The sequence below is a fragment of the Sinocyclocheilus grahami genome, unplaced genomic scaffold, assembly GCF_001515645.1.
Source record: "Sinocyclocheilus grahami isolate Dianchi unplaced genomic scaffold, SAMN03320097.WGS_v1.1 scaffold521.1, whole genome shotgun sequence".
In the NCBI taxonomy this organism is placed as follows: domain Eukaryota; kingdom Metazoa; phylum Chordata; class Actinopteri; order Cypriniformes; family Cyprinidae; genus Sinocyclocheilus; species Sinocyclocheilus grahami.
This window is the reverse complement of record NW_015505700.1, coordinates 334,762-353,607: the sequence shown is the minus strand read 5'-3', so window position 1 is coordinate 353,607 and position 18,846 is coordinate 334,762. Positions and strand designations below refer to the sequence as shown.

The window sequence follows — 18,846 nt, the reverse complement described above, 5'->3', positions numbered from 1 at the left end:
TGGAAAACCATTGTTTGGTTTGTTTTTCAACAGCCTTGTTAATGCCTGACATCGTTTTATGTTTTCATTTTTATTTTATTTATGCTTGTATTTATTTGTTTTTTTTTTGTATTTTAGTAATTTTTTGCATCTCATTTTCCATCATTAATGTTCAGATGAAATCAGATATGACCATAAACTAGGGATGCTCCGATCGATCGGCCGGAGATCGGTATCGGCCGATAATCACATTTTATAACTCGATCGGTACTCACTAACTTGGCCGATCTCACGAACCGATCGCAATTTGATGACGTCAACGCGTGACGACGTACATGATGCGTGGGGACATAAATGATTTGGCGCCACAGTCATATCATCGCCGGTGTGGAAATGCTATGACGTTTCGAGAAACAATGAAAAATTAGCTATTTGTCTTGTATGTTTTGCATGATGATATGATGAATGGATTGTTCATTTTTAACAGCAGATTCAGTGACGTTAGAGCTGAATGTTCAGTTATTCATGTTCATATTATATGTTTTGGTGTGATCAGAAACGACAAACATGTGATATGATTGTATGTTTCATGACACTGTTTTTTGCAAATGACTGAAAAGTTTTGGAACTTTTTCATGATTGAAACGGTTCCTGATGGTTAACATCAAGTCCCTTCATTTGTTGTTGTTGTTGAACATTTCACTTGTAAATACGTCATATTGTGGAAGTAAAATGTGTTGCAAATATAATTTCAGATTGACAAAAATGTTTTATGACAATTCATAGTATTTTACGTGTAGATCTACTCTATAGATATCGGTATAAGCCTTACCAAAAACACATATCAGTGCACAAGGTGCTACTGAAAAGAACGTCAATGCATCATCATAGGCCCCAATCAATAAAAGTTTGTCATCCGACTGGAGAACAACTCTCAACTTGCCATTTTCTCAACCGAATTAAATCCGGCAGGAACCTTGACAAGATTAAGTTGCAAAAGTCAAAGAGCTTGTTGTTTTGGAAACAAACAATTTGGTCCGCCAGAGAGACCGAGTCTAAGTGGACAGCCTGGGACAGAGATGGCCGTCAGACCCTTTCATTCTTCATCTCTCTCTCTCTCTCTCTCTCTCTCTCTCTCTCTCTCTTTTGCTGTGGCGTTCACTGATAAGTTGAAAGAACGCGCCAAGGTGCTCTTGGTAAGAAACGTTAGGGTTCACAGCTCTGGGTTCTTACAACTTCTGTTGTTGACATGCCAGAGCAAACTTTCAGCAGCTGTCAAGAGCCCTTTTCATACATGTACTATATATGAACTGCTGTTCAGAGTGCAGTAAAGAGGTTTAAAAAGTTTATATGAAATCAGTATTAACTTTTTGTTGCACAAAATAGAATGCTGTGAAAATATATTCAAACAGAAATTAGTAATTTCAAATTGTAAAGAGATTTATGTGTTTACGCAAGTATAAGAGGGCGAGAGGTGTGTGTGTCTTAGGAGAGGGCCTAGAATTTTCCTATTACTCTTCTCCTGCTCTCCTTTGGGCATTTGGAGCTATAAATATACCTCAGCATGCTAAAAATGTGCAACAGTGTACGTTGTATGTGTGTGTGAGTGTGTGTGTGTGTGTGTTGGAGACTCGCTCCTAGATTTCAAAACTACATGTGTAAGAGTGTGGGCATTAGCATTAGGGGTTTATTCAGAATCCAGTGAGTTTGTTTCTGTTAACGTCTATATATTCTTTCACTTGTGGAGGGAACAGTGTATCAAAAGACTCTGTGGCAATTTTTAAAATATAAAATAAATTTGCTTTATTTTATACAGTTTTTACAAATGAGGACATCCACAAAATAACTTTTGGGAGTTTTTGTCATATTTAGCTCGAATTCGGTGTACAAGTTTGACTACAAAAAATGGTTAGAGTGATAGTTCACCCATAAAGGAAAAATTGGTATTAATTTACCCTCAGGCCACTACTTGTCTTCAGCAGAAAAGTAAAGATTTTTAACTGAAATGGTGGTCCTTAGTGATTCATAAAAGGAAAGTCAGCAGCTGCTCGATTTTGAGAATTAAAAAACAAGTTACACAAAGTTAATACTTATAAGCTAATATATTGAGGTCTTATGAAGTAAAACGATTGGTCTGTGCAAGAAACTGAATATTATTTACAACATTATTACTTGTAATCCATAGCAGTGGGAAAGTCTGATTCTTTTCTGTGAACTGGTTCTTTTGGACAGCTAGTTTCAGTGGTTCAGTTCACTGTGAGTAAAACAATGGTAATGTGTGTGAATAGAGTATTAGCAATGTAAGCGAGGTTAGCGGCAACCACGCTGGCGATGCTAATGGGCTATATGCTAATAGCGGACTCGGGAAATCAAAATAGAACTAGTGATAAGGCGCTCTGATTGTTTTTGTTGTAGAATACGATAGGGGATATATTCACACGTTATAGAAACTTAAATGATGGTGTATAAAATTGATTTTAAGATAAAAAAATAGACGATAAAGAATTAACTTGACGGAGCTCAAACTCAAAACACACGGCAGCAACAAACAGGAAGTGACGTCCAGTGACGTCATATGCGCCTGTATTTTGGCTCATTTCAAGTCTGAGTGACTGTCAGACTCGAATAACTTATAGATCTGTGCTGCTCAAGCCGCCAACAGTTTTAGATGGATCAGTCCAGTTTGGTGAACTGGTTCAACTGCGGACTCGGGAAATCAAAATAGAACTAGTGATAAGGCGCTCTGATTGTTTTTGTTGTAGAATACGATAGGGGATATATTCACACGTTATAGAAACTTAAATGATGGTGTATAAAATTGATTTTAAGATAAAAAAATAGACGATAAAGAATTAACTTGACGGAGCTCAAACTCAAAACACACGGCAGCAACAAACAGGAAGTGACGTCCAGTGACGTCATATGCGCCTGTATTTTGGCTCATTTCAAGTCTGAGTGACTGTCAGACTCGAATAACTTATAGATCTGTGCTGCTCAAGCCGCCAACAGTTTTAGATGGATCAGTCCAGTTTGGTGAACTGGTTCAACTCGTTCACCAAAAAAACCCGGTTCAAAAGAATGAAATTATGTTGTAAATAATGTTACATTTCTTGCATAGACCTTATTGAGTTGCATCTTATGAATCACCAAGGACAATGGTTACAGCTAAAAATCTTCTTTACTGTTCCATTTAAGAAAAAAAAGTCACCTACATTTTGGATGGCCTGAGTAAATTAACAGCACATTTAAATTTTTCGTCAACTGTAGGGGTGTCGAAATGAATCGTTTCTACGAAGCATCGCGATGCAGACGAGGACGATTCGGTATCGGTTCAGTTATAGACCATAACCGATTATAACGTACTGATGCTTTTCTGACGTCATTTGTCGCATACTTGCTTTGTCGCGGTAGCATGCGTGTTCGGCTTGAAGCGGCGCTGCACATAATGATCAGTGTATGACATCAAGTTCCGCGAGAGCGATAAGAGAGCAGACTGATCCTTATGCTTTCGAATGACTCTCGCGGTTTATGTCATACAGTACACTGATCATTCTACGCATCGCCGCTTCAAATCTAACGCGCCTAATGGCGGAGGGAGGCGAGACGCGAATGCGAGTAATTCAAAATGCTCCAACTACTTTAAAAGCCAACATCTGGGCACATTTCGGCTTTTATGAACAACCTGGTAAGCATGACCTGGGAAGACACAAGCAGTGTGTAAATCATGTCACGCAGAATAAAATATGCAGGGGGTAATACCACTAACTTGAGAAACCACGTATAGATCATATATCTGACTGCTTGTATTTATTGCCAAAATTGAATGCATGTGAAGTAAAATTGAGGATGCAATGCATTGTGATGCATCGTGATATCAAATTGAACCAATCGATGACATGATAATCGTAACCGAACCGAACCGTGAGACCGGTGTAGGTTCACACCCCTAATGAACTATCCCTTTAAGTAGGTAAATTTTTGTTGTTGTTGAACATTCAGTTTCAGTTTCAGTGTTATATTGTGTTAATATTTCGTTGTAAACATTTTTAAAAATGCATATTATGTATGGATCTGCTTTCTAGATATTGATGTCATCCTCCGCCATCTTTATAAACAAGGATATCCCCAAAATGACTTTGAGCAGTCAAACATAGCTCACTTCTGTCCTTATGAAAATTAACCATGGTTTTACTACAAAAAAACAAAACATGGTTAATATAGTTAAAACATAGTAACCATAGTTTAACCATGGTATTTGTAGCAAAACTGTGGTTATACCGATGATAATCAATAAGCCAAACAACGTTGTTACTACATTTTTAATATAATAAAACCATGGTTAATTTCCATAAGGGTGGGTACAGATTTGTCCCCAAAGGTACACACACACACTTGGAAATATCCATTCTGACTCAATCATGCGAGTCGTTTGGGCTTTATATGTTAGTGGTCTTCTAATGACATCAGCACCCTTCTCAAACATGTGCTTCAAATTTCCCCCAAAACATCAATCATCTCAGACATTCATTTTGCTTCTTTCAAACACAAACTTGAATCTCTGGAAAGTTTCTCTAGCTGACGTTCATTTCCATGTTCTCAATTCAAATGCCATTTGCGAGAGACAAACTCTCATTTCGAGCTCTTGTTTTCTTGGATCAGTCTCTTTCCGATTTGTTCTGGACTGTGTAAATGGGATCAAAGTGCCAAGCTGTAATAGCTGAGTTTTGAGAAGAAGCGGTTGAAAAAATTCACGCTTTTCACAGGGTTCTCTGGGTCCATTCTCTTAAGATGTTCTCTGTTTTTCTCTGTCTGCTTTCTCCCACATCTCACTTTCTCTCTAAACTCTTTCTCTTTCACAAGCAGTTCATTGGTCTAAGAGGTGTGTGTTTGCGTTCTCTAAGATAGTTATTCAGACGCTGTGATGTAATTGCTGCTTTAGAGACTCCATGGTTTTACACCATGACAATAACCATTAATTTAAAGCAAAAAGTCTACTGAACCTTTCATGTCCTTGTCGATACGTGGGAAGCGGTCCTGACACGATGACTGTCGTCGCGGGCGATGTGCTGTGCACCATCTCGATCAGGCTCCTGAAGTCCCTCTTCAGTGTCTCCGTCTGCCGCAGCTTGGTGTCGTTAACCCCCGCGTGACGCACGACCGCTCCGGTGCTCTCGTCGCCCTTCAGGATCACGGGTATCTGTGCAGAAACATCGAGAACACGAGCACCAGGGAAACAGTGAGTGTGCACTTTACCTTCAACTAATGTAGCATGGACGTGCCGGACGATGGAGTCTCAGACGATCACAGCGTCGCGTTCCGTCTTGTGGAGGGGAGCGAAGCGGTTCCGGGTGGAGATCTCAAAGACCAGAGATGGCGGAGGGGGATCGGTCGTCACCCGGGGCCTGGCTCGCGTCTTTCGCTGCGGGTGCACCCAGGGTCCGTGGTGTCCCGGCGCCGGAGTGAAGGACATCTGGGAAGATCGCATCCTGGGTGCACCGGGCCTGTGCAAAGAAACACACGGAGTAGAGGGGGTGGGAGAGTTAGCAGCGTGCTGTATACTTACCCCGGACTTGTAAGCGTCAGCCCGGGATGTTTCCAGCGCGTCTCTCCGCTCTCTCAGCTGGGTCTGCCTCTCCACCAGGTCGTGGATCTGCTTCTCCACGGCCTCCAGCTTGAGCTGCATTCGCGTCTCCTCACCTGCACTCAAAGGTAGACACATATCCGCCATTAAAGCAAGTAACAGTGAGTAAAACAATGGTAATGTGTGTGAATAGAGTATTAGCAATGTAAGCGAGGTTAGCGGCAATTCAAATGCCATTTGAGAGAGACAAACTCTCATTTTGAGCTCTTGTTTTCTCGGATCAGTCTCTTTCCGATTTGTTCTGGACTGTGTAAATGGGATCAAAGTGCCAAGCGGTAATAGCCGAGTTTTGAGAAGAAGCGGTTGAAAAAATGTATGCTTTTCACAGGGTTCTCTGGGTCCATTCTCTTAAGATGTTCTCTGTTTTTCTCTGCCTGCTTTCTCCCACATCTCACTCTCTCTCTCTCTCTCTCTCTCAATTCAATTCAATTCAATTCGTGCTTTATTGGCATGACAATGTATTGCCAAAGCATAGTGTTTACATTGAATCTAGAACAGATATATATGCAACAAAAACATGTATGTATATACATTTTAAAAAAGTAAAACAAATTAACATTTTAGAATCGTAGAATTCTACAAACAATTTATAATTCAGTGTGTGTGTGGTGTGGTGTGTGTGGTGTGCGTGTGTGTGTGTGTGTGGGCGCATCACTGTGATTTGTTGACTCCTCCCTCTTTTTGTGACAGGCATCAATGTATCTTGCTGCTAGTAAGGTACAATCTTGTTTTTCACCCAATAAATATTGAAGTTGTGTTTTCTTGTTTAACATTTTAAAATCAGGGTAAAGTATTTCAAATTTGGGATAAAATGTGTTTCTAATGTCTTCATAGTTAGGGCAGCTGGTGAGGAAGTCTCTCTCTCTCTCTCTCTCTCTCTCTCTCTCTCTCGCTCTAAACTCTTTCTCTTTTCTCTTTCTCACAAGCAGTTCATTGGTCTAAGAGGTGTGTGTTTGTGTTCTCTAAGATAGTTATTCAGACGCTGTGATGTAATTGCTGCTTTAGAGACTCCATGGTTTAACACACACTAAATTTGACAAATGTAACAACTTTCTAAACAGGAAGTTTAGGCTGGACATATCAAATGGCCCATTTCTTTTCATTTTAAACAGACGTGAACAGTTGAGTACTAGATGTTGCAGGTTTTACTACAAATAAAACCTTGGTTACCAGGGTTTGAAATTAACACCCGCCAAATATGGGTAAAAGTCTGCTGTGGCGGGTAATGCGGGTTACTTTTCCTAAGTTATGTTCACTCATTTATTTCCTGGGGAAGTTGCAAGCCAAATCTGCACAGATTTAATGCAAATACTGAACTCGTGAGACATCATGATGTATTAAATGCAGCCTAATTTTGCAGCATCTGTGCATATCTAGCTTACTTGAACATACCTGTGACCCGTCACTAACGGTGCGTTGGTTTCCTTTGCAGCAGTAGCGAAAAGTCGAAAAACGACTTAAGACTGCAATGCGACCCATTATAGTCAGTGATGCACTGGATGTGGCACGACAAATAGCTGTTGGTTTGTTTTGTTTTTGGCTAGTAGAAGTTATGAATGGCAGGTAACTAGGGCTGTGCACTTAATCGCATGCGGTTGTCAAGTGCATCTCGTCAGTAAAGCCGGTTCCGTGATTGGTAGTAAATCGCCATTGATTGAGATTTACTAGTAATCACGGAACCAGCTTTACTGACGAGATGCGCATGACAATCGCATGCGATTAATTGCACAGCCCTACTGGTAACTTAAAAATTTAGTAGCCAAATTGGCTATGAGTGAAATGAGTGAAACCCTGATGGGTTACTGTAGTTAAACCATGTTAACCGCTAATTAACTATGGTTTTGCTACATTAAATATTTTAACCATGGTATTTGTAGTAAAACTCTGGTTATACAAATAGTAATCAATATGCCAAAAAAAAAACATGGTTACTACACTTTTACTATAGTAAAACCATGGTTAATTTTTGTAAGGGAGGGGAGGGACATTCTCGTTTTAGAGAGCATTTGATTGGACAAAATTAATCAGTACTTTATTTTGATGGGATCTTTAATGTTTAATGTTTTAAGAACAAGAAACAAAGACCCCATGAAATTACAATTGAAGATTTTCAGTCTTTAGTCCGTATGTTGATTACATATTTTAGTGGATTGAAGTTTATTATTATTATTTTTTTTAAGTAAATTATTTCTATAATAGGTACTCATTTAATTGTATGCTGAAGTGTACTTGTTTTTAACAAGGGACAAGATGTATAATCATCACTGTCGCTGGCACATTCAAAAATCATATTGCCATTAAAAAAATTCATATTGGTCAACCTCTAATGCTAATGATCGTAGTTAGCTCAGTCGACCTGACCTGTCCACACTAGATGATGAGCACAAAGGTTGCTCCGATACATTATCATGAGAGAATTTCCTCTGGGGGTTAATGAGTGATGAGCACTGTGTGTCTTTTAGTTAATGACTAATTGGTGTCCAGCAGGTTGTGTGTGAGATAACGCCTCTGAAATGTCAATTTAAAGATACATTGTGTATTTTCTTTCTTAAAATGCAAGTCCTCGGCTACCGTCAGTTTGACAGTCAGAAAAGCATATACAGGCAACACAAAATGAATACCCATAGCTTCTGATGATATATTGAGGTCTTATGAAGTGAAAAGATCGGTCTGATCTTGGATGGCCTGAGGGTGAGTAAATTAATAGCACTTTTTTTGGGGGTGAACTATCCCTTTAACACCCACAACATCATGGTGCTGAGTTTTGCACAGGTAAACACCACCCACATGTTTTTCAGAAAATGTAGAAATCTAACTATTTTCGCATATCCGTTTGGTGCCGCTGTGGCACAGAAATGACACACCTCGAGAGAAAGAGAAGGGGAAAGATTCTGTTATTTGAGGCCGAGAGAAAGAAAGGGCGCACATAACTTAATAGAGGAAGCAGAGGGTGTTTGTGAACGGCAGCAAGTGGAAAAAAAAGTTTCCCGTTGAAGAGACGGAGAGCGTGATGGAGGGACAGAGGTGTGCTGGTGAGGGGGTGGGAGAGGGACTGTGTCTTTTGTTTTTGAGGTCAATAGCTTGAATGTCTCTGGGATGGAAATATGTGTGGGACCCCGCTACCCGTCACCGACACGCTTTACGTCTGACTGGAAGTGTTTTTGTGCCTGTGTATTTGTAATATGTACCAACTATTTATGACTGAAAAATTTGGATTTATTAGCTTTGAGGCCTGCAAAATTAATCAAAATCGAACCGAAATTGCGATATGACTTTAAATCTGAGCTGGGATTTAATGAAATAAATATATGCACTGTGTGTGAGTGAAGCGTAACACTGTGTTCCGATTGTAATGTAAAATGGATAAAATGTGTTTCTAATGTCTTCATAGTTAGGGCAGCTGGTGAGGAAGTCTCTCTCTCTCTCTCTCTCTCTCTCTCTCGCTCTAAACTCTTTCTCTTTTCTCTTTCTCACAAGCAGTTCATTGGTCTAAGAGGTGTGTGTTTGTGTTCTCTAAGATAGTTATTCAGACGCTGTGATGTAATTGCTGCTTTAGAGACTCCATGGTTTAACACACACTAAATTTGACAAATGTAACAACTTTCTAAACAGGAAGTTTAGGCTGGACATATCAAATGGCCCATTTCTTTTCATTTTAAACAGACGTGAACAGTTGAGTACTAGATGTTGCAGGTTTTACTACAAATAAAACCTTGGTTACCAGGGTTTGAAATTAACACCCGCCAAATATGGGTAAAAGTCTGCTGTGGCGGGTAATGCGGGTTACTTTTCCTAAGTTATGTTCACTCATTTATTTCCTGGGGAAGTTGCAAGCCAAATCTGCACAGATTTAATGCAAATACTGAACTCGTGAGACATCATGATGTATTAAATGCAGCCTAATTTTGCAGCATCTGTGCATATCTAGCTTACTTGAACATACCTGTGACCCGTCACTAACGGTGCGTTGGTTTCCTTTGCAGCAGTAGCGAAAAGTCGAAAAACGACTTAAGACTGCAATGCGACCCATTATAGTCAGTGATGCACTGGATGTGGCACGACAAATAGCTGTTGGTTTGTTTTGTTTTTGGCTAGTAGAAGTTATGAATGGCAGGTAACTAGGGCTGTGCACTTAATCGCATGCGATTGTCAAGTGCATCTCGTCAGTAAAGCCGGTTCCGTGATTGGTAGTAAATCGCCATTGATTGAGATTTACTAGTAATCACGGAACCAGCTTTACTGACGAGATGCGCATGACAATCGCATGCGATTAATTGCACAGCCCTACTGGTAACTTAAAAATTTAGTAGCCAAATTGGCTATGAGTGAAATGAGTGAAACCCTGATGGGTTACTGTAGTTAAACCATGTTAACCGCTAATTAACTATGGTTTTGCTACATTAAATATTTTAACCATGGTATTTGTAGTAAAACTCTGGTTATACAAATAGTAATCAATATGCCAAAAAAAAAACATGGTTACTACACTTTTACTATAGTAAAACCATGGTTAATTTTTGTAAGGGAGGGGAGGGACATTCTCGTTTTAGAGAGCATTTGATTGGACAAAATTAATCAGTACTTTATTTTGATGGGATCTTTAATGTTTAATGTTTTAAGAACAAGAAACAAAGACCCCATGAAATTACAATTGAAGATTTTCAGTCTTTAGTCCGTATGTTGATTACATATTTTAGTGGATTGAAGTTTATTATTATTATTTTTTTTAAGTAAATTATTTCTATAATAGGTACTCATTTAATTGTATGCTGAAGTGTACTTGTTTTTAACAAGGGACAAGATGTATAATCATCACTGTCGCTGGCACATTCAAAAATCATATTGCCATTAAAAAAATTCATATTGGTCAACCTCTAATGCTAATGATCGTAGTTAGCTCAGTCGACCTGACCTGTCCACACTAGATGATGAGCACAAAGGTTGCTCCGATACATTATCATGAGAGAATTTCCTCTGGGGGTTAATGAGTGATGAGCACTGTGTGTCTTTTAGTTAATGACTAATTGGTGTCCAGCAGGTTGTGTGTGAGATAACGCCTCTGAAATGTCAATTTAAAGATACATTGTGTATTTTCTTTCTTAAAATGCAAGTCCTCGGCTACCGTCAGTTTGACAGTCAGAAAAGCATATACAGGCAACACAAAATGAATACCCATAGCTTCTGATGATATATTGAGGTCTTATGAAGTGAAAAGATCGGTCTGATCTTGGATGGCCTGAGGGTGAGTAAATTAATAGCACTTTTTTTGGGGGTGAACTATCCCTTTAACACCCACAACATCATGGTGCTGAGTTTTGCACAGGTAAACACCACCCACATGTTTTTCAGAAAATGTAGAAATCTAACTATTTTCGCATATCCGTTTGGTGCCGCTGTGGCACAGAAATGACACACCTCGAGAGAAAGAGAAGGGGAAAGATTCTGTTATTTGAGGCCGAGAGAAAGAAAGGGCGCACATAACTTAATAGAGGAAGCAGAGGGTGTTTGTGAACGGCAGCAAGTGGAAAAAAAAGTTTCCCGTTGAAGAGACGGAGAGCGTGATGGAGGGACAGAGGTGTGCTGGTGAGGGGGTGGGAGAGGGACTGTGTCTTTTGTTTTTGAGGTCAATAGCTTGAATGTCTCTGGGATGGAAATATGTGTGGGACCCCGCTACCCGTCACCGACACGCTTTACGTCTGACTGGAAGTGTTTTTGTGCCTGTGTATTTGTAATATGTACCAACTATTTATGACTGAAAAATTTGGATTTATTAGCTTTGAGGCCTGCAAAATTAATCAAAATCGAACCGAAATTGCGATATGACTTTAAATCTGAGCTGGGATTTAATGAAATAAATATATGCACTGTGTGTGAGTGAAGCGTAACACTGTGTTCCGATTGTAATGTAAAATAAAATAATTAGGTTATAATTATTTTAATAATATGATCATCTTTTTTGCAATTTTATTGTATTATTTTTATTTATTATTATTTTTATGTCATTTTGGCAAAATTGTTCAGCACTAAACACAACAAACCTCCTTTTATATACAGTATGTATTATATATATATATATATATATTCACACACACTGGAGAAAACAAATTTACCATATATATATATATATACCATTTCTAATAAGCAATTACTTGAAAAAAATACATTTATACTTTTTTTTTGCTAAATGTTATTATACACATTTAAATGTATTTTATTTCAGTTAACAATACAACATACCTCATTTTCATTTAAGTTTAAGCTGAAGTACTAAAATGTCTAAAACTGAAAAGCTATATAGACATATATATAAAAAAAACTAAAACACATTTAAATTAAAATGTAAAATATAAAAAGATAGAGTTCTGTGACGCTGTGGTTTAGCTCATCGGGCCGATAGAAAGCGTCTGGAGACCTGCACAAGGCTGATGTGGGTAATGTTGGGTTATGAGCTGAGTTAGTGGCTCCAGCTGAAGCGCGGCGTGGGTCTCACAGCTGTGCTGGTCTTCAGCTGCAGGTCCAGCTGTCGAGTCACATGACCGCGGCTCTGGAAATAGACAGCGCTGAGCTCCGCGGCGTCACCTTACCACTGAGTCACTCTCTCCCGTGACTCACACAAACACACCCGCCTTCATTTCAAACACCATCAACACGGCCCTGCGGTCGCCTTCATTTGTTAGATTTTTCTGGACTCAGTTTTAATGGTTACATTTCAATTTTAGCAATCAAAAAGCATGTCTAATTAACTGAAGTCATGAACAATGTAACAACAGTTTATTAAAAGTTTAACAAAAATGTAATTTTTAGAGTGCTATGATATATATATTTTTCCCCAAGTTCCGTTTTTCCATTTAAATTTTTCTAAATTCCATTTTTTTTCTCTCATTTGTATTTTTTCTGGACTCTGTTTTTATGGTTACATAAAATTTTGAGTAATTTAATTAACTGAAGTCGTGAACAATGTAACAATTTTAAAAATGTACTAAAAGTTTAACAAAAATGTTTTAGAGCCCTATATGAAATCGGTTTTATTTTTTCCCCAAATTCCTGGGTTTTTAAGTTTTTGTAAGTTACCTAACACTTTACAATAAGGTTTCATTAGTTAACTAACGCTAACAAAGATTAATAAATACTGTAATAAATGTATTGGTTATGGTTTGTTCATGTTAGTTAATACATTAATGTTAACAAATGAAAACGTGTTGTAAAGTATTACCGTTTTTCTTCCATTTAAATTTTTCTGGACTGGATTTTTTGGTTTTAATTGTAAAAAAAAGAAAAGAAAAAAAAAGTCTATTGAATTATAATCATGAACAATTAAACAACAGTTTATTAAAAGTTTAATTTAATTTTTAAGGCCCACTGTAATTTTTTTTATGTTTTATATTTTGTTTTTTATGTTTTATGTTTTATTTTCAAATTCAATTTTTTAATTGTTTTCATTTTTCTTTAATTTGTTTAAACTATTTTATATATATATATATATATATTACTTAATAATAATAATAAATATTATTATTATTATTTTATTATTATGTACTGCAATCACAATATTTTGGCAAAATTCTTCAGCCCTAATTATTTTCAGTCACAATTTTTACCAGAAAAATCACAATTTGATTCTTTTTTCCCAATTCGTGCAGCCCTGCTAGCTTTTAGAATATGGAAAGTAAGGCCTTTTTTTATCATTTGCATGAACGCCGGTGTCATTGGGTGGGTGTGTGTGTGTGAATGTCTCTTGTGCAACAGGTGTCAGGGTGTCCTGTTCAGACCTGTATGTATGACATGTACCACATGCCTCTCCCACACAGTCTACATGACAGACCTGTAATGACAGCATGGGAACTCCCTCAACGCGCACACACACACACATGCAGGAGATCTCTGCAGGTTATGGACAAAGGCAGGTGGCTGCTGGGATTGTGTGTAGTTCTTCTTTCATTCACATGAGAGAAACCCAATCCTTCGCACATTTCAGTCTTGGCAGCTGTGCCGAGGTGTGTGTATGTGTGCGTGCGTGTGTTAGTTCTGGATCTACGGTAACGCTTGGAATGTGATCAGTTGGTGTCCATTGTAAATATATCTTCAAGAGCCCCTGAAGGGGTTTGATGAATGCATTTTTTTTTCTGTCTTGATGTTAGGGCTGCATGATTCATCAAAATCGCGTAATGGCTTAGAGTGATTATCAAATTGCAATCAAACTGCGATTTAATTAAATATGTGCTGCATGTTTCATAGTGAAGCTTGGTACTGTGTTCATTTACACGTGAGCAAGTTATGCTCCACTGTAGCGTCTCAGAGTGGTTCAGAACTCCATCCCTGCATCTGCTCCGAGTTTGGGTTACTAACATGCATTTAGGAATGCAACATGCACCCATACTTGTAGTGAGAAACTCTTGTCAACAAAAGGGAAGCTATAAGGGCTACTTGCAGTTGTCTGTCAAAATAAAAGTTTGATGGTTTAATTATTAAAATAAAAGGACAGAAAATGTAAAATAAATCATTATTGTTATTAATATTATTATTAGTTGTATTATTATATAATTAAATAAATATTATTACTAAATGAAATATAACTAACAAATTGTTAGTATAATAATAATAATAATAATAATAATAATAGTAGTTAATGTTGTTGTTATTATTACTACTATTACTACTACTGCTACTACTAACAATTTGTTATTGTTATATTTTAAAGTCATATTGATAGATAATCACAAACTTTTGGCTTTATTGTGTATCCCTACAAAAAAGCACAGCAAACCTTTAAAAAATAATAAAATAAAAAATAGAAATCATAATTTTCTATCAAAAAATAAATAAATAAATCACAATTAAAAGTTGGTGGCATATCAAAGGGCTTGTCTCTTTTTTTTTTTTTTTTTTTTTTTTTTTTTAGGGTGGGATTTTCTCTTTCTAAACTAGAAAGCATTTGATTGGACAAAAATGGACCCACCTCTGAGTGCAAGATGAGTCATCAGTCCATTGTCAGAAGTGAAAGACTGTAAATGGTAAATGGGTTTATGCTAGAGGTTAATTTAGTCAGATGAGATCAGAGCCCTTTAGGATCTTTAGGAAATATGTAAATGCCTCTTATTCATTTGCAAACATTGATATGTGCATGGCTGTATGAACAAGACGAGGGAGTGGGAAACAATAAATAGAGAGAGAGTGAAAATAAGAACTGTTTGATGAAAAATATTATTGTTGAAGGTGGGGAGTTTTTGTGGTTTCTGCTCACTGTGGGTCGAGCAAATTAAACGGGAAACTCACTTCTTGGGCATCACCGTGTCCAAACATCATTTGCAGCCTCCTTCTTAAAGGGACAGTTACACTTGTCCAAAAGTCTCTCTCTCTTTCAAAGGCTGTCGTTTCTCTCTAGTCATTATGCTAAAATATCTCATTATTTTTAATGTTTTTGTGTGATAATGAGTCATAATGGAATTAAATGAAAGCATAATTAAATCTCTGTGGTGTGTGTTACAGATCAGTGCGCATGCAGTGAGGCGACGTCGGAATGCACTTGCTTGTTGGACCTTCATCCCAGTGAGGTGCGTAAATCCACAGCAAACCTGCAACATCCCCTGCAAACCAGCCTTCGGTGTCCTGAGATTGTGTCTGTTCTAAACACGTACAAGGTCATTTACATTTATAATACAAGAATTTCTCTACTCTTTGAGCTCCTGATGCGGTTTCTCTACTTTAAGGGTGCGTTCACACTTGTCATGTTTGGTTCGATTAAAATGAACCCTGGTGCGATTGCTCTGTTAGTTGCGGTTCGTTTGAGTAAGTGAGAGCGTTGCCATCCAAACCCTGGTGCGCACCAAACAAGTGGGCCGAGACCACTGAAAAGATGCGTCTCAGTTTGCTTCCAAACGAACTCTGGTGCGGTTCGAATGATATATGAACGCAACAAGGACCAAATACTTCTAAACGAACCAAAAACAGGAAGCAATGACAAGATGCGACGCTATGCGACATGATTTGATGACGCGGTGTAACCAAAACAAAATGAGGGCAAACGTGGAGCAATGATGAGGTAAAGTGCCTTTTATGAGCTCCTTGTGAGTTTGCAGGTGGTGAAAATAAAGTTATATGTACACACAAGAATGAGCGCGCTTAGTCCAGCAGACGGCATTAGGTGTGTTCATCTTCAAGCTTTAACGTTAAAGGGTTAGTTCACCCAAAAATGAAAATTAGGCTGTGTTTTACTCACCCCCGAGGCATCCTAGGTGTATATGACTTTCTTCTTTCAGACGAATCCAGTTGGAGTTATATTAAAAATTGTCCTGGCTATTCCAAGCTCTATCATTGCAGTCAGTGGGTGTTGCAGTGCTTCAGTCCAAAAGAAGTTAAATAAAAAGCCCTCATCCATAAAAAAAAAAAGTGTCTCACACAGCTCCGGGGGGTGAACAAAGTCCTCCTGTAGCGAATCGATGCGTTTTTGTAAGAAAAATATCCATATTCAAAACGTAATAATCACTTTAATGTAGCTTGCGCTCACTGTTGTAAACGGAAGCAGTTCTGGGTGAATGACGTATGAGATCGGCTTTGCGCATGTGCCGCTCAGAAGGGACGCACGCAGAAACGCAGTAGAAAGATCAAAACAAAACAACGGTCACTTATTAGAAGTACAAAATGAGGATTTGTAAAGAAGAATGTCAGAGGATTTCGATATAAGCCAAGAGGAGACTGGTTTTCCTTCGCTAATGTAAAGAAACTTTGCTTCATTTGATCCTGTAAACAAATGTTGGTTTTCACGAGACTGCGCATGCGCAACGCTGACCTCATACGTCATCCGCCCGGAACTGCTTCCGTTTTTTTTTTTTTTTTTTTTATATAACTCCGCCTGGATTCGTCTGAAAGAAGAGAGTCATATGCACCTAGGATGCCTCTGGGGTGAGTAAAACACAGCCTAATTTTAATTTTTGGGTGAACTAACCCTTTAAGTCTAACGCACCTTTTGTGTGGGGTGTTCGGTGAGTTCCGTCACGATATATTCGTCATTCAAGCCGGCCAATCATATTGTGAACGTATCACTATGCCTTAAGGTTCAGTGTCCTTAACATTCACATTGGCATTTTTGACAGCGAACCTAAGCGGACCAGGACCAAATGTATCATTTTCCTTTTTTGGTCCGGACCAAATGAACCAAACTACAAGTGTGAACACACCCTAAAAAGGCTGACTGTAGTGCTGGAAGTTCCTCACAGTCAGTGATAGTGTAAATATCTAGCTCTTCTACACAATTCAACCGGGCTAGTGAAATGATCAACAATCTGTCTACAAACAGTGATTTAATTGAGACATTTAAAATAAGTAATAATTATTACAATAATTTATATAGTACAATATTTGCATTGATTCATGTATACAAGATGTATAGGCATACTGTTTTTATAAAAATAAAAACATTAATGTCTATTAACATGTCTTATAATATGAGATGTAGACCATTTCTATTCAGATTTGCAGTTTTATATTTAGGGTTTATAAATATATTACATTTATATAAATTATGTAATGTATAAATTTACATTTACAGAATATATTGAGAATTATAACTTTATATATTCGAGATTTACAGTTATACAGTCAGAATTATAACTATACGTTAATTATTTACATTTATATATTCAGAATTATAAATACATACTCTTTACATTGATATTTTCAGATTTGTAACTATATATTCACAATTTACATTCTTATATTAAGATTTAGTGATATATTCAGACTTACAATTATATATTCATATATAACTTTGAAAAACAGTGTTATTTTATGGCTGTATTAAATGATCATTTTGATTCCTTGGATGTGATTGGTGGAGGGTTAGAACCAAATCATATATATATTACTGTAAGTAATTTTATATCATGGTAATTGTATATATATCACAATATAGTTATATGGCATGACATTCAACAACAACAAACAATTGTTTGTTAATAATTATTATTATTAGTAGTATTTTTAAATATTAAACAGCCATGTGGTAATACATATTTTTGACTAACACAGCAAATTTGGTTTAAGTTTTGAAAGTTAATCATTTTCACCAAGAAATAAGATTGGGACATTTTTGAGTTAAAACCAAAAGACTAGTAAGACTAATATTATAAAATAGAGCCTTCATAAGTTTAACGCTACATTCATAATACATCCATTGTAAAATAGCCAGTATATACACAACTGCACATGAGTTTAACAATGTTTTTTAATATGAACTGTTATACCTCCCAGTCCTACTGTGTGCGTCTGATATGAAGTGAGTAAAATTGACTCTATACTACTACTAGAAACGTGCAAGACAAACTCTCACTCTCTTTCATGTCTCTCTTTCTTTCTCTTTTCAGCTGTCTGTTTGCAGTCTCACTGACAGACAGACACAACATATTGCTGCAACCCAACCCCCTCAGTTTCCTCTCCATCACCAGCCAATCAAATGCACTCTGAAAATAAACTATCCAATCATGGCAAGCAAGTGACAAGCGGGGCCCAATCACAGCTCCCCAATGTAAACCAAGCGCAGCAGCAAGGACCTGCTGGCAACCAAGGGTCAAAGGGCAGTGGGTCTGGGAACCATGGAGTCAAATCCAACCAGATTTCTCCTGGCAACCCTGGACTGAAGAGCCTCAACCAAACAGGCGGTGGAGTTGGTGGGATAATGAAGACCAAGGCAAAGAGGGAAAGGAGTGTCTCCATGGACACGGGAGACCAAAGAGAGTCACTCACCCCTGTTTTGGAGCCAGATGCCAAAGGTAGGCGTAATGCTGCTCTCATCCTTAGACCGACTGTCCACGGGCCGCCCACAGTCCGTAGACTGACTATCTGATGCTTTAAACACAAAATAGCATGAGCTTTCTCAAAACATCAGATCCAATCTGTCTGAGTAGCTTTACAGATTACACATATTAGTAATGTATTCTGACTACTTGATTACTTAATACTTTTAGATTACTTTTGACCTAAAATGTTTCCATCCATTATCAACATTTCCCAAACTGGGAAAGACCTGCGGGGGTTCGTGAGGTGATGAAAGCTAATAATTAATTCAATCATAAAAATATCAAATGAAACTAATTGTGTGGCCTCGCCATTTTCTGAGTAATTACAGCTGACTAGTGGCTGGTGTGTGCAGGATTTTTTTTTTTTTTAGGAAGGAAGATTTAAGAGAGAAAAAAGTTAGTAGTATTTTTAAATATTAAACAGCCATGTGGTAA

General features: G+C 37.7%; 1 protein-coding gene across 1 annotated transcript in view; it reads left to right on the top strand.

Moving 5' to 3' along the window:
* LOC107554964 (B-cell CLL/lymphoma 9-like protein) overlaps positions 1-18,846 on the top strand; it is a 46,227-nt gene that overhangs the window by 18,004 nt on the left and 9,377 nt on the right. The window contains exons 2-3 of the mRNA XM_016237648.1: positions 15,107-15,171; positions 17,980-18,384. Of these exons, the coding sequence (XP_016093134.1) occupies positions 18,069-18,384 (316 nt within the window). The 5' untranslated portion in view covers positions 15,107-15,171; positions 17,980-18,068. The remainder of the gene's footprint in view (positions 1-15,106; positions 15,172-17,979; positions 18,385-18,846) is intronic.